This window comes from Pseudopodoces humilis, chromosome 11 (assembly GCF_049639895.1).
Source record: "Pseudopodoces humilis isolate 2021_Gansu_Grassland_sample_001 chromosome 11, ASM4963989v1, whole genome shotgun sequence".
Classification (NCBI taxonomy): Eukaryota; Metazoa; Chordata; class Aves; order Passeriformes; family Paridae; genus Pseudopodoces; species Pseudopodoces humilis.
This window is the reverse complement of record NC_142210.1, coordinates 15,919,643-15,933,871: the sequence shown is the minus strand read 5'-3', so window position 1 is coordinate 15,933,871 and position 14,229 is coordinate 15,919,643. Positions and strand designations below refer to the sequence as shown.

At 50.1% G+C, this 14,229-nt stretch overlaps 1 protein-coding gene and 3 non-coding genes across 4 annotated transcripts; all 4 read left to right on the top strand.

The window, feature by feature from the left end:
* The first annotated feature begins 6,107 nt into the window (after positions 1-6,107).
* On the top strand, positions 6,108-13,816 carry NUCLEOLIN (nucleolin multifunctional protein). Its single transcript, XM_005525004.3, has 15 exons — positions 6,108-6,231; positions 6,849-6,956; positions 7,523-7,808; positions 8,151-8,291; positions 8,669-8,857; positions 9,071-9,154; positions 9,415-9,550; positions 9,790-9,926; positions 10,260-10,386; positions 10,598-10,731; positions 11,103-11,226; positions 11,330-11,484; positions 11,982-12,108; positions 12,561-12,784; positions 13,019-13,816. The coding sequence occupies exons 1-15, from the start codon at positions 6,214-6,216 to the stop codon at positions 13,099-13,101; spliced, it is 2,073 nt and encodes a 690-aa protein (XP_005525061.1). The 5' UTR covers positions 6,108-6,213; the 3' UTR covers positions 13,102-13,816.
* Positions 9,265-9,334, top strand: LOC148183609 (small nucleolar RNA SNORD82). Its single transcript, XR_015773537.1, has one exon. It is a non-coding gene; the product is annotated as a small nucleolar RNA SNORD82 (small nucleolar RNA).
* Positions 11,594-11,670, top strand: LOC148183608 (small nucleolar RNA SNORD20). The gene has a single exon (XR_015773539.1). It is a non-coding gene; the product is annotated as a small nucleolar RNA SNORD20 (small nucleolar RNA).
* On the top strand, positions 12,295-12,435 carry LOC148183607 (small nucleolar RNA SNORA75). Its single transcript, XR_015773536.1, has one exon. It is a non-coding gene; the product is annotated as a small nucleolar RNA SNORA75 (small nucleolar RNA).
* Positions 13,817-14,229: the final 413 nt, after the last annotated feature.

Here is a 14,229-nt window from a genome sequence, read left to right as displayed (position 1 = left end):
TCGTAGGAAGTTTCAAAGCAGTGGTTTCATCACACATCCTGCAAGTGGGAATGTCTGCGGTGAGATCTGGTAAGGGAAACAGCCCAATGTGCTGCTGCAACGAGGCACAGTCTGAGAGTGGTCTGGGCTGGAAAAGTACATTCAGCTCTTACTTTTAACCTCCTTTTGCTGGAGCTTGCTGCAGGGGGCCAGATGGATGGTGAAATCTGGATGGGCTCAGTCTCTGATGCCCTAGCTCTGACCTCTCCCAGGCTCACAGGTGGTCTGTACACCTTGACACCTGCCCAGGTTGCTTCAGCTCTGCAGGAACAGTCAAATGCAAAGTGACCCTTTCCAAAAAGCTCAGCCCATGGCTGGACCCTGCAACCATGAGAGCCCTTGGGGTAGCTGTTCCCTCACAGCAGCAAGCTGGGACAGGGGCTTTGCAAGCTGCATGGATGGGGCTCAGTGGGCAACTTTAGCTGGGAAAACACAGGCCAGAAGGTCTTTGGGGGAACGACAGAACATTTCCCACTGAGCTTAAGAAGCTAGCCAGCACTTCCCACTGGCACTGATGCTTGTTTCCTAGAGCAGTTTTGGCTCTTGCTCCCTGGCAGAGGCTGGGACGTGTTATACTGGGGACACGTGTGTGTGTGTGGCTCTGCTCTCCCTGATGTTATTTGGCTCTGTTCTGGTTCTAGAGGTAAGAACATGAGGCAGCCCCAGGTTCACCATGCACTGCCTTTGACATCACTCACATGCCTTTGTTGAGTGATAGGTGCATGTGGCTCCCAAGCAGGGATGAGCTCACTCCCTCACTCAGATACAAACACAAAAATAAACTTTGATATCACTTTGATATCTTCTGAGTTGGAAGGGACACACAATGATCACTGAATTCAATTCTTAAGTAAAAGGTTCATATGGGGATCAAACCTGTGACCTTTTCAGGGAGTGGAGGGAGACTCCTGCTTTTCCAGTTTGGACTCAACAAAGATTCAATTTTTTCGTTTGAGAAGGAAAAAAAGAAGAGAAAAACAAATCCCCTGGTTTGGGTTTGTTCCAGGCAGAGCGTCTGCCTTCTGCTGGCCTTGCTCCTGGGAGTTGCCGTGAAATGGAAATAGCCCAACACAGGCCTGGGAGCAGAGGGAGCTTCCAGCAGGTAAAATGTAAACAAACTGAGGCAAAGCCCCAGGTCAGTGGTCCATGGGGCTGTACCAAGGGGCAGATGTGCGGATGTTTTACTTGGACGTCTTGACAGTCATCCCTGGAGACCCAGTGCTTGTCTGGACCCTATTCCCTATTGCCCTAGCTCTGGGAGATGAACAGAAATGCCGTGCAAAGAGGAGCTTCCCCGTCTGGGCTGTCTCCACAAAGGTCCTGGAAAGCCTTCCCAAATGCTGCAGGGCAATGCAGGAAGATGTGCAGTTGCATGGAACTGTGACATGCTCTGGCTGCTGGCCTGGCATTGCTGAACTGGGATCACCTGTAGCTTTTCTCCAGATTGACTCTCCCTGTGTTATAAAGGATTTGCATGCATTGCTTCAAAATGCCTGCCTATTCCTATCTCACTGACTCTCCACTTGGAGTTTCTCTACCCCAATGGAGAGAGTGGGGGACTCCCAAGGTCTCCTCTCACCACCCAAATTGCTCCATGTCTCCCAATCCTGTTTTGTCTTCTTTATCTTGCATCTACTGCAAGTCCTCTTTCAGTCCCACTTTTCTCTCACATATCCTTTTTTTCTAGGGCTGCACTTGTTCTCCTGCTGAGAAGATCCAGAGGGGAGTCCACCTGGCTGGGAGGCTCTGGGTGGCTGTGTGGGCTTGCTGGGGGCTCACAGGCAGACCACAAGATCCTGCTGCCAGCTCCAGACAAGGAGGTGTTGGGGAGAGGAACTGGCCTGCCAGAAGGGACATCTTAGAGAAATTGGCTCCTTCTGGAAATAGAAAGCCCCTTTTCCTCTGCAGTGTACCAGAAATGATCACTACAAGGAATACTTGGAGGTCACATGGAGACTAAATTTGCATGTACAAAACTCTCTTTGAGAGTCACCCATAGGTTTCTTTGTCCATGAACCCCAGGAAATGGCACAGGGGTGTGCTGGGTTATCACCCAGCATCTGCCAGAGTGACAATGGGTATGCCTGGCTCCAGGGGCCCATGCCAATTCCTGCAGCATCCCACCTCAGGAAAGGATGCTTTCCAGAGAAGAAATCCCATACTCTGCCAGGCACTGTTGACTTTCATCCCTGCAGGCCAGTGTGTCCCAAGCTGCCCATTCCAAGGCAGAGGACATGCACTTTTCTGTGGCTACTTGAATTAAGTGTCATTTGTCACAGCAAGCCCTGCACCCACTTCATACTCATCATCCTTGAGGACTCTCCTCTTGGCACAGACAGGGACATAATGAAGAAAAGACTTAATTAGACTGCTTCACAGTCCCATCTCATTTACTGTCCTGCATTAATCAGGGCCTGGGGAACTGTGCAGTTGGGAAGAGAGAGGACAAGCCCTGAGTGCCTGGTGTTGTTGGGTCACCATCCATCAACTGTGGTACGTGCTGGCATAGGAGCAGCATGATGGGGTCAGGTGGGCACCAAGGGGGCAAAAGGATTTCCCAGTCGAACATAGGGTTGTTCAAGAGGTTTGGAGCAGCATCCATACCTGGGATTGGTAAATTTGATTTTATAGTGGGCTTTTTGTTGTTGTTGTTGTTGTTGTTTTGGGTTTTTTGCTGTCAGCTTTGCCATGCCGTATGCATTGGGCCACTGCTCAGGCCACATAGCAGGTGATGTCAGGTGCTCAGGGACATGTTTGATTGCTTTTCTAGCTCACTTCCCCATTCTCTGAGCACCCACTGGGTGTTTGCTGGAGATTCCCCGACAATTTTTTTTGCAACTGACGCCTGCACCAGCCACAGGTTTAACTTTTCCACTCCCGACTGCATTTGGCTGCTGCTGATATCCGGCGAATATCAAATGCGTCCCGGATCCCCTGGGAGCGAAGGCGGCAGGGCGGGGTGTCCGCTCAGCTGCGCCGGCTCTGGGGGAGCCGCGTGTCCCCGCGGGCTCCACTCGGGACAGGCAGCCTTTTGTCACCATCTAGTGGAAACACGCAGCCACAGGCTGAACAGGGCGTTTGGGGACACTCACTTACTTAATCTGTGATTCCTGCGGGGTTCCCCCTCGAGCTGGCTACCCGATTTTCCTGGCTTTTGGCCAGCCGCGTTTGCCTCGCAGCCCAGTTCCAACCCCAGTCCTGGGCAGCAGCAGGGTAAGGTGTTCTGAGGTGTTCCCAGCGCTGCAAGGCTCGGGAAAGGCACAGGGGTGAGCGTCTACTATGCCAGAAGCTGAAAATCCATGGCAAATCCCTCTTGGGGTCTCCACTAAACCAGCTAAATTCCCTTTAACTGTGGAATTAGATCAACACTCCCAAGCCACAAACATGCTACAACAAGAGGCAGCCATAAAAGGAACTTAAATATATTTACTGCACAAATGGAGCTGTTAAACCTGCTCTTTTGGCCAAATTACCCCCCTCACTGATGCTTCTCTGTGAGACTTCCCTCGGCCTTGAAATTCCTGGAGCTGCCTGCAGAGGAGCTGGGCTGTGCTGTACCACTGCGGACAGCCCTGCAATGTGGTGTGTCCCAGAAAAAGGCTGGCCTTGCTCCACTCTGGCAACTGTCTGTCCTCCTGCTCACTGCTAGGGCTGACTGGAAATCCTGGCTACACATGGGATACAGGGAACAGCCCAGCCTAAACACTGGCATCTGCAGTGTCCTGGCTACTTTTCTCCCTGCAGCATCCTGGACCCTTTTTGGCCTTAACAGCAGCTGCCAAAGTTGGGCCATATCCAGACCTGCTCAATAGTGCGTGGATAACACAGTGCATGGATTGATACAGAGCATGGATTGATACGGAGCACAAATTGACATGGAGCACAAATTGACATGGATCATGGATTGACACAGCCCCGTTGGCAGTGCTGGTTCTCACTCCTCTGCAGAGGGTGCTGTGATCCTTCCCCCAAATGCTGGGTTCTGCTGCAGCCTCAGAGATACCACTGGCAAGGACAGCCTTCCAACACACTGCTGGGGAAGGAGACGGAACACAGGCCATACTGAGAAGTCCCCTGCCAGGGTTGGAACCAAGGCTGGACAGCTGCCAACCCAGCCCTTTGCATATTCCACTGTTGGCAATGTTATTGGACACATGCAGTGTCCCAAAACTGCCCCTGGCTAAAGCAACAGTTGTACCTTTCTCATAGCAAACCAGCCTCCCACAGCACAGAGATGAACCAAGGCCAGCCCCAGCACAGGCAGCAGAGCTGTTCAGGCAATCATGGTACACACATGGATTTTGTGTACACACATGCATGGTGAGCAGAGTGCAATCAGCTCTTGATTCAGACAGTTAAAAATCACTTTCAGGACTCTCTGTCTTCCATTCCATCATTCTGCATCCCCTTGGGCCACACTTGGTCTGTGTCACTGCTTCCCCAGTGCAATGTCCCCACTTGGGGACAGCTCCTGCAGCACGCAGTGGGACATGAGCCAGACACTGCTATTCCACAGGCAGAGTCCAGCTGCCCTACACAAGGGGTTTTCCCAGGTGGGATCCCCATCTGCTGGCATGTATGTGACATGGGCAGTCCCAGCTATTCCAGCTTCTTCCTTCCCCATACTGGCTGATGGTGGCAGGCTCTCCACTCCTGGAGAGGCTGACTGATCCCATCACCTCTCAGTGAGCAGGTGCCCTTAGCTATGGCTCAGCTTGCCTGAAAACTGCCTCTCCTTACCCAGCAGAGAAGAAAGAGGCACTAGGACAGCCTATGAGCCAGGTACATTGCCTCATTCACAGTGTGTCCCTTGCTTCAGGTGGCACTGAACAATCCTGGGATGTCCCCTCAAGGGCATCAGGGCCATGCAGGATGGCATTCACTGAGAATGCATTTTTATTCTAGGGCTCACTAGGATCCTGTGTTCCCCAAATCAGGTGCTTATCTCGAGTAGGCCTTGGAAGGGCAAATTGCTAGAGTCACCCATGCCTGAGTCAGGAGCCCCCAGGAGCTGGCTGGATGCCCAGTTTGAAGTGGTGGGGGATGAAAGGCAGTGGGGAAACCCCAGCACTGGAGGCTGCTCTGTGTCAGATAGGGGCAAGGCAGCACTCAGCCCTGCCAGCAAGTGAAACAGGGGTGCTGACTCTGCCCTGGGGTAATTTCTACCCTGACTTTATAGCCACCAGAGAAAATTTCCACAGGGAGAAAGGTGGTGTCTTCTTGCAGTGACTGAATTTGAAAGCATCCATCTGACAAGCACAGGCTTACTTTTTTCTTCCACTTTGGGCCTTTTCTCCCAGCCTGAAGCAGCAGAGGGTGGCAATTTGTACTACACAACTGCAATGCTCCTGTGCCAACTGCAACCTCAGCAGCAGCACACTGACCGGCTCCTGCGGATGCTTCTTCAAGCTGTCCACGGGTGTTTAATGCCTCCGGAGGGTCGGGAGGGGATGCGGGGTGAGACGGAAGGGGTGCCAGAGACAGCGCTGGGACTAGCCCAGTCCCAAAACGGAAGGCAAAAGCGTGCTCGAGCAGAGTTCCACTCCGGGCGCCGAACTGCCGCAGGGCCGGGCGGGGCAACCGAGATTGCGTGGAATCGCAGCACCTCTCCTGGCCCCGGGACTTGCGGACCCCCGGGACCCGCGGGACCCCCGAGACCCCGGCCCGGCCCTACCACGTGGCCGCCGCCCGCCACGTGCGCTCCCTTGGCCCGGCCCCGCCGCCCAATCAGCGCGCAGGCGCCGAGCTGCCTCCGTCCCATTGGCTGACGCCGGGTCCTCCCGGGCGGGCGGTGCGTCCCCCCGCGCTCGCCCCCCGCCGCACGGCCCCGGGGCAGTAACGCGCCCTCCGGTTGGCCAATCGCAGAGCGCCGCCGATTGGCGCAGCGGCTCGAGGGGCGGGGGCTGCGATTGGCCGGGCGGAGCGGAGCGCTCGGCGATTGGCCGGGACGGGGGCGGTGGGGGCGGGGCCTGACGCGGGGCTAGGAAAGGGGGCGGAAGGGGCGCGCGCTCGCTCTTTCGTGTCAGTGCCCGGCCCGGCCGCCCGCGCGTCCCCGCCGCTCCCGCCGCACGCCCGCGGCCCGATCCCCACGCGCCGCCGCCCCGCCGGACGCGCCCGCCCCGGTCCCGACACCGCCCCGCCCCCGCCCCTGCGCCGCCATTCACAGCCGCCATCATGGTGAAGATCACCAAGGTAAGGGCGCCGGAGCGCAGCCGCCACGCGGGTAGCGGGCGGCCGCCGCCATGACGGGGCGGGCGGGTGCGGATGGCGGCGTATCGGGGAGGGAGCCGGGCCGCCTTCTCGGCCCTGTGCGTTCGGGCCGCGCGGTGGCTCCAGGCCTGTTCTCCCTCGTCGTGAAGATGGCGGCGAGGGGAGGGGCCGTGTGTCCGGAGGCAGCGGTTTCAAGCCCAGCTCCGTCCCGCTCTGCTCCTTGTGGCGGCCTCGGGCGGGGACACGGTGCAGGAGCGGAGAGGGCGCAGGGGTGCGGGGTCCGTGTGTGTGAGGGGCGCGGGGGCCCCCGCGTGCGAGCGCGCGCGGGAAGGGGGGGCGGGGCTACGTCACAGTGCGGCCACGTGGGGCGCGGGGACAGCGAGCACGTGGGAGCGCGCGGCGCTCCCGGGAAGGCCCCCGCGCCCCCGGGAAGGCCCGGGACACCGGCGGGGGCGGTCCCGCAGCCCCCGGGCGGCCCTTGAGTACCGCGGGGGCCGGAGGGCGGCCACGTGGTGGGGACAATTGCCCGCCGGAGCGAGCGCTCGCAGGCAACCCGCGTGAGCAAGGGAGGTAAACGTGTGGCTCCCGCTCTCTTTCAGGCCCCGAAGAATCAGATCAAACAGAAAAAAATGGCTCCTCCCCCGAAAAAGTTCGAGGAAAGTGAGGAAGAGGAGTCCTCTGACCTAGAGGAAAGCAGCGGAGAAGAGGTGATTGATCTAGAGATGGAGTCAAAGGATGCACGTGTTACAGAAGTGTCTTGGAGGGTTGTGGGTTACATTGTAACAGGCCATTAATAAACAGTCTGCATTCCTCACTAAACTGTGACTAAAGAGTAAACTGGATTTTATAAGGCCATAGCAGCGTGAGGAGAAATAGCTTGACTGCTAAGTGTGTAATTCCAGGCTCTTGGAAGTACTGCTGGGGTCTTAAAGCTGTCCTAAAGCTGATAAGCAAGTGGGTACTTAATTACCCTAGTAATGAGCAATATGAGATTTGAAACATTCAGATAACATGCAAGTGTAAAAATTCCAAGATGTTGAATGCTATTAGATGTCACTGGTCTTGGTTCAGGACCAGGGAATTTAGAGGTGCTTTGATGTTTCATAACTAGGCTCTTAAAAGAATGAAATTGATTAATCAGGGTGGACATTTGAGGTAACTTAAACTGTCAGAAGGATATGCTTCAGATTTCAGGTACTGTATGCTTGTCTGATAGTGAAATAATAGTAACTTAAACAGGCCAGCATGATTCTTAGACTGATGTGTCTTTCAGATGATCCCCCAGAAGAAACCACAAAAAGTTGCTGTTACTCCAGCCAAGAAGGCTGCAACTCCTGCAAAAAAAGTTGCTACTCCTGCAAAAAAGGCAATTACACCTGCAAAGAAGGTTGTGGCTACTCCACAGACCAAAAAGGCTGTTGCTCCAACTCCTAAAAAGGCTGCTGTCCTAACCAAAGGAGCAAAAAACGGAAAGAATGCCAAGAAGGAGGAGAGTGAAGAAGAAGACGATGAAGATGACGACGAAGATGAGGAGGAGGAGGAGGAGGATGAAGATTCTGGTAAGTTTCTTTTGAAATATGCTGTGACTAAAGCTCCTTCAGTCAAGTCCTTAAATATGAGTACCTTTGGATTCAAAAAATTTGTATGATTTTAATACTTGGGAGGTGATGTGGTTTCGTTCTTTAAAGAGGGGTTATGGAGGAGAGGTGGGCAATGGAAGAAGTTTCGAGGAAAGCTTGGGCTGCAGCTGCCTTACACACAGCCTATAAAGCATCTCCTAGTTTCTTGATTGCTCTCTTCTGAACTTTTGGACAACATTTTAGGAAGCTCTAAGTACTTTTCACCTATCCCACTCATGCATTGAACTTTAGTAGTAAAGGCTTGTTGTACTCTTGGTGCAGATGAAGAAGAGGAACCACCAATGCCAGTGAAGCCTACAGCCAAAAAGCCTGCAGCAGTACCAGCCAAAAAGCCTGCAGCTGTGCCAGCAAAGCAGGAATCTGAGGAGGAGGATGATGAGGAGGATGATGAAGAGGAGGATGGTATAAGATGTTTATTATAAAGGGAGCTGGGGAAGGGAAGTAACTAAGGATAAAGGGAGTGATGCAGTGTGTGCTCAGCTGGTTATAGCTGGTTGCTGTTGTCCATGTTGCTGAAGGGGTGTTAATTTCCCTATTGTTAGTAAAACGTCTTACCATTGGTGAATCGGTATTGGGTTTCTTTTTTTTTTTAATGCAGTAAAACTCGAGGGAGAGAGACAACTTTTGTAAAAATTAAGCTTATTAAACTTTTTTTCGTGAGAACATACAAACTTAAGGAGGCGTGAGAAACATTTTGCTTAACAGCATTTTGTTTTCTTAAGTTTCAAAAGGAACTTAATTTGGAACTGTCTATAAATACTGTGCTCCTCTTGTTTCAGAGTCTGAAGATGAAGCCATGGACACAGCTCCTGTTCCAGTGAAGAAAACCACTCCAGCCAAGGCTGCACCAGTGAAAGCCAAGGCAGCAGAATCTGAAGATGAGGAAGATGAGGAGGAGGATGATGATGAGGATGACGATGAAGATGAGGAGGATGAAGAAGATGCCGAAGAGGAAAGTGAGGATGAAAGTGAGTTTAAATATTTTTGAGACCATAATTCTTTAATAATAGGAAAGATGTCTGAGAAAAAATGTTGTGCTATAGTGGTCTTTTGTGCTGAGGAGCAGCTGCTGAGTGACAGGAAGGTCTTGTGTATGACTGGTGTAAAGATCAATGCTCCTGTGTTGATTCAGAGTAGGAAAAGTTCTGTATTTTTCAGTGTTGTTTTGTTTTCTGTCACAGAACCTGTCAAGGAAGCACCTGGAAAGAGGAAGAAAGAAATGACCAATAAAAGTGCACCAGAGCCCAAGAAAAAGAAAACAGACAGTAAGTGGTGTGGGATCATCAAATGATGCTTGTTTGATGGACTGTGATTGGACTCTGTTGCATGAAGAATGTAACTGTGAAGGTCCAGGATGTCAGGGGTGGGCTTTCCCAGCACAAATGATGATTATAAGGGACTTAATACTGAAGTATGATGTTACTTTTGAGCAAAAACTGATGTGCTAAAGCTTGCTGGGAGTCTGGCTCCCAGTTTTAAAGGCTGCCTTAAAAAAAAACCCACTTTATTATCTTTCCATTTAAAGAGCCGGCATCAACTTTCTCGATATTTGTTGCAAATTTGGTCTGCACCAAGGAGTTTGACGAGCTAAAGACTGGCCTCAGAGAATTCTTTGGGAAGAAGAATATTGAAGTTTTAGATGTCAGAATCGGTGCTTCCAGGTGAGTTCATCAGTAGAATTTTGCTGCTTATTTATTTTATTTGGCACTAATTTATTGAGAGGTGCAAGTGCTGGTGCTGGTACCCCTCAAGATGCTGGGGTGGTTGCTTGGTGTAGTGATGAGGGTTTAACTTTGCGTGGAACTTGACCAATGGGGACCTCTCTGGTGCTGGGTTTCTGTTTATGGTCTCTGCTGCCATAGATGGATCAGCTGAGATCTCAAGGGTGCTGTTCTTTCAGGCGGTTTGGCTATGTGGACTTCTCTTCTGCTGAGGATCTGGATAAAGCTCTCCAAATGAATGGAAAGAAGTTAATGGGTTTGGAAGTCAAACTGGAAAAAGCAAAGAGCAAGGAAACTATGAAAGAAAACAAGAAAGGTACAGCTCAGTAAAGAGTTTCTAAAATGCTTACATACAGATAGACAAATTCAGACTGGAACATCTGCAAATGTGATCCAAAGAAATAGTGCATATTGGGAGGGCTGAGGAAGAAAGTATTTTGTATGAAATTCTAGGACCTCTTTTTTGAACTTGATGCCCTTAAGAGAGAAGCACAGTAGTTTCATTAAATTTTGTTACAGTTGCTTTTGCAGCTTCTGTAATTTGTGAATGCTTACTGTTAATTTCTGCTGGATCAGCTTGCTGACTCTCAGTGAACTGGCAGTTTACATGAGGAGGAGGGATTTTTAGCTGAAGTAACTGTCTTTGCAGAGAGAGATGCCAGAACACTGTTTTTGAAGAACCTGCCCTACCGCATAACCGAGGATGAAATCAGGGAGGTGTTTGAAAATGCATTGGAAGTCCGGATAGTGATGAACAAGGACGGGAGCAGCAAAGGGTGTGTAGCTGAGAGGACTTTTGTATGTTTGCTGTTCCTTTAGCTCTTGGCGTATTCTGATAAGCTTATGTGTCCTTTGGCTGCCTTAAGGAACCTGCTGCATTAGTTGTCCTACTTCTAGAATTTTTCTTTTATGTTTTTTCCCCCCTTTATACACAAACTTTGTCATTCCTGGAAGGAGGTGTTTGCTTACATTTTTTCTGTGCTGTAGGATGGCCTATGTTGAATTTAAAACAGAAGCTGAGGCAAACAAAGCTCTGGAGGAGAAGAAGGGCACAGAAATAGAGGGTCGTGCTGTGGTCATTGACTTCACTGGCGAGAAGAGCCAGCAAGAACATCAGAAAGGTACTTTCCAGACTGATAACATACATTCAGTTGGCATTCAGGATTAATTTTCACTTGTTTCAGAAGTTCCTTGGGGGCAGGGCAAATTAAAATACTGCAATAATATTAAGATGCCAAACCTTTTGCCTGACTTGTGCTCTGCATCCTATGTATTTTATATCTCTACTGCATGTGTCAGACATGCAACTTGCATGTTTCACAGGGGGCAACTAGTCTCCGTGAATAAAACAGGGTTGGATTTGTCTTTGCCTCATCTTGAGGTGAGGAAAGGTGAACAACTTCTTATTCCTTGGCAGAGTCTGGTAACTAGAGGAAGAGAAGAGCTCTCCTTCTCCAAACTTGCACTTAACAGCACTGACTTTTCCCCACAGGAGAGTCAAAGACCCTAATTGTCAACAACCTCTCATATGCTGCTACGGAAGAGACTCTCCAAGAAGTGTTTAAGAAAGCTTCTTCCGTCAAGGTGCCACAGAACAACCAGGGCAGGCCTAAAGGGTATGGTGTGCCTTTCTTTTGATCCCTAGACTGACACTGCAAATGACTTGCCTCCAGATATCCTGTTGCTCCCAGGCTGACTGGAATCTTCCTCTCCACATAGGTATGCATTTGTAGATTTTGCCACAGCTGAGGATGCCAGAGAGGCGTTGAACTCCTATAACAACACAGAGATTGAAGGCAGAACAATCAGACTGGAATTCAGTTCACCATCATGGCAGAAAGGGAACACGAACGCACGAGGAGGAGGATTCAATCGTAAGTGTTTCATGTTTGATCTCCAGCTGTGGCAGGAGGGCACCATCCAAGCAAATCTGGGGCTGCTTTTAAAAAAAACAAATATGCCAAACATTGTAAGCAAGTGTGCTGGATATGATGACTGATTATCTGAAATGCTGATGAAACTGTTGTCAAATTCCTCTAGATAGTCAAGTGCTGATCCAGCAGTGTCTGTACAGTTAGTTATTATCACTGTTGATAAGGTGCAAGCATCTATTTTAAAAAAGGGAGTGGGGCAAACTTAATTTGAGAGTTTCAGGTTGGCTGATGGAAATCCTTTGATGTCAGGCTCTAACTGCAGTCCTGAAAAGTTTTCATGGACTTGAGGTGCTTGAGCTGTTCCTTGGAAATAACCCCTTTATCCCTGAGAGCTGTTCTGGGAGCCAGTAATGGCCAGCAAGCTGGATGTGATGTTCTGAAGCTGAAGGTTGCCTTGCTCAGGCTGAATGATTTCTGAATGTGTTCCCTTTCCACAGAGCAAAGCAAAACACTGTTTGTCAGAGGCCTTTCTGAGGACACCACAGAGGAGACATTAAGAGAATCTTTTGAAGGCTCAATAAGCGCGAGAATAGTCACAGACAGAGACACCGGATCATCTAAAGGGTGGGTGAAACCTCACCTGGGCTATGTTGAGGTGCTACAAAGCACCTCACTTTAGCTGATCTCTGCAGTGCGGGGTGTTTTTCCTGTTCATGTGGGTGGTTCTATGAAACTGGCAAGGTAGCGTGGGAGTAGAGACCACTCGGATTTGGGTCCACTGGTGGAGGGCAGCACATGCTCACTTCTCACCTCTTCTCAATGAGCTCCTTCCTGCCAACAAATCTCAGTGGCAGCTGATGGATTCGCACGAGAAGAAAATTAACTGTGCAGTACTGGCAAACTCACAGTGGGGCTCCATCGACTGTGATTAGCCACTGCTGTCCTACAAGTGACACATCCTGTGGGATGCACAAGTGCTGGTATTTGATTTCGAAAGGATTTCTGTCGGGAACCTGTAGGTGGTGCTGCAGCTCGTGGAATGTGACCAATTGTCACCCTTGTAAACTGTTTCCTAGGTTTGGGTTTGTGGACTTCAGCTCTGCAGAAGATGCCAAAGCAGCTAAAGAAGCCATGGAAGATGGAGAGATAGACGGAAACAAAGTGATCCTCGATTTTGCCAAGCCAAAGGGTGACTTTCAGCGTGGCGGTGGATTTGGTGGTCGTGGTGGTGGCAGAGGAGGTGGCCGAGGAGGAAGAGGTGGATTTGGTGGCAGAGGTGGTGGCAGAGGTGGATTTGGAGGTAAGAGGAAGCAAATGCTGCTGTTTGGATGGGGTGTACTCAGAAATGAACCCAAAGCCATTCTTGGGGCTAACACAGAGCATTGGATGTGAATTTGTTTTCTGTGCCAGGATGGGTTTGGAAGGGCAGTACAATATATTTGTGTGCATATATATAATGTATATATATGTTTATAATACTATATATAATAAACACTATTGTGGTAATTCTTTTTTTCCATAATTTTCTTTCTAGGTAGAGGAGGAGGTGGCTTCCGAGGAGGCAGAGGTGGAGGTGGAGATCACAAGCCACAAGGGAAGAAGATCAAGTTTGAATAAACTTCCCCTTTCCTTTCCCTTCTCCTGCTCTCCAAGACTATCTGAAAGGACTCCGGGGGTTTTTATTCTCCTTTGATCTTGGCGGAGCCTTCGGAGGACATTCCAAGAAGCGAAGCAGTACTGTGAGCCACTTGGAAGATAAATTTTCATTTCAAGGAAGAGAGAGCAAGCCATTTTGACTGCTTGCCTGTTCAAATGAACTTTTTAAAACAAAGAGTGATAGATGTGGGAATTTACCCCTTGTCTGTGAGTTGTCTTGAATTTATAATGTTTTACCCATGTAAAATTTTTTTTTTTCCTATAAACTTCTGTAGCATTTTTGCTGTAAAAATGCAGAATGTTTTATCATTTGTGCTTCAGCACCCTGTCTTGGACAGATTAAAGGACCTGAACTGGTTCGTGTTACTTCTGTGCCACTAAATGAAGGCAGGCTCTGAGAAACAGGCTGGCTGTAGCCTTCCCTCTTTTGTGTTAAGGTCATTGGTGTCACAGCAGCAGCTTCTGTCCTGCTTTGCTCTAGCCTGTGTCAGCTCCCAGCAGTGTATGTGTGCTGTGTTAGCAGAAAGTAGGGAAGAATATGATGGCCAAGGTAAGCTCTGTAACCACAACCATATTTTATTAACTTTTTTTTAACTGAAGATGCTGTGATGGTGCTTGCTAGCCAATTGCTTTTCTACTTTCTTTTTAAACAAAGTAAATCAAATCTTGTATTAAGGCCCTGCAGTTCAGTTGCTCTCTCCTACAGGCATTTTCTCTTGTGCTTCATTCCAAATTGTCTCTCTTGCCCCCAAGTTTGAAGCAAATACATAAACAGGAGTTTGGGATAAATGGCTGCTTGTTTGTAACCAAACTCTGGCCTGCTGCCCTTCCTCCTGCAGGCTCAGGCACCAGCCTGGGGCTGAAGGGACTCAGTCCTGGCCAGGGCTGTGGCAGTGGTCAGTTTTTCTAGCCAGGCACTGGTGCTGCCCTGCAGTGGCAGCTGTTGCTGTACATGGTTTTCCCAGACCCATGGGCATAGAAAGCAGGGCTGTGTAGCTGAGCCTTCCTGGGCACAGGGTCCCCCAGTGTCATCACCCCTGCTTTGGCATTTGGCCCGTGCCAGTGACCTGTGGCTGTGGTCAGGGCCCG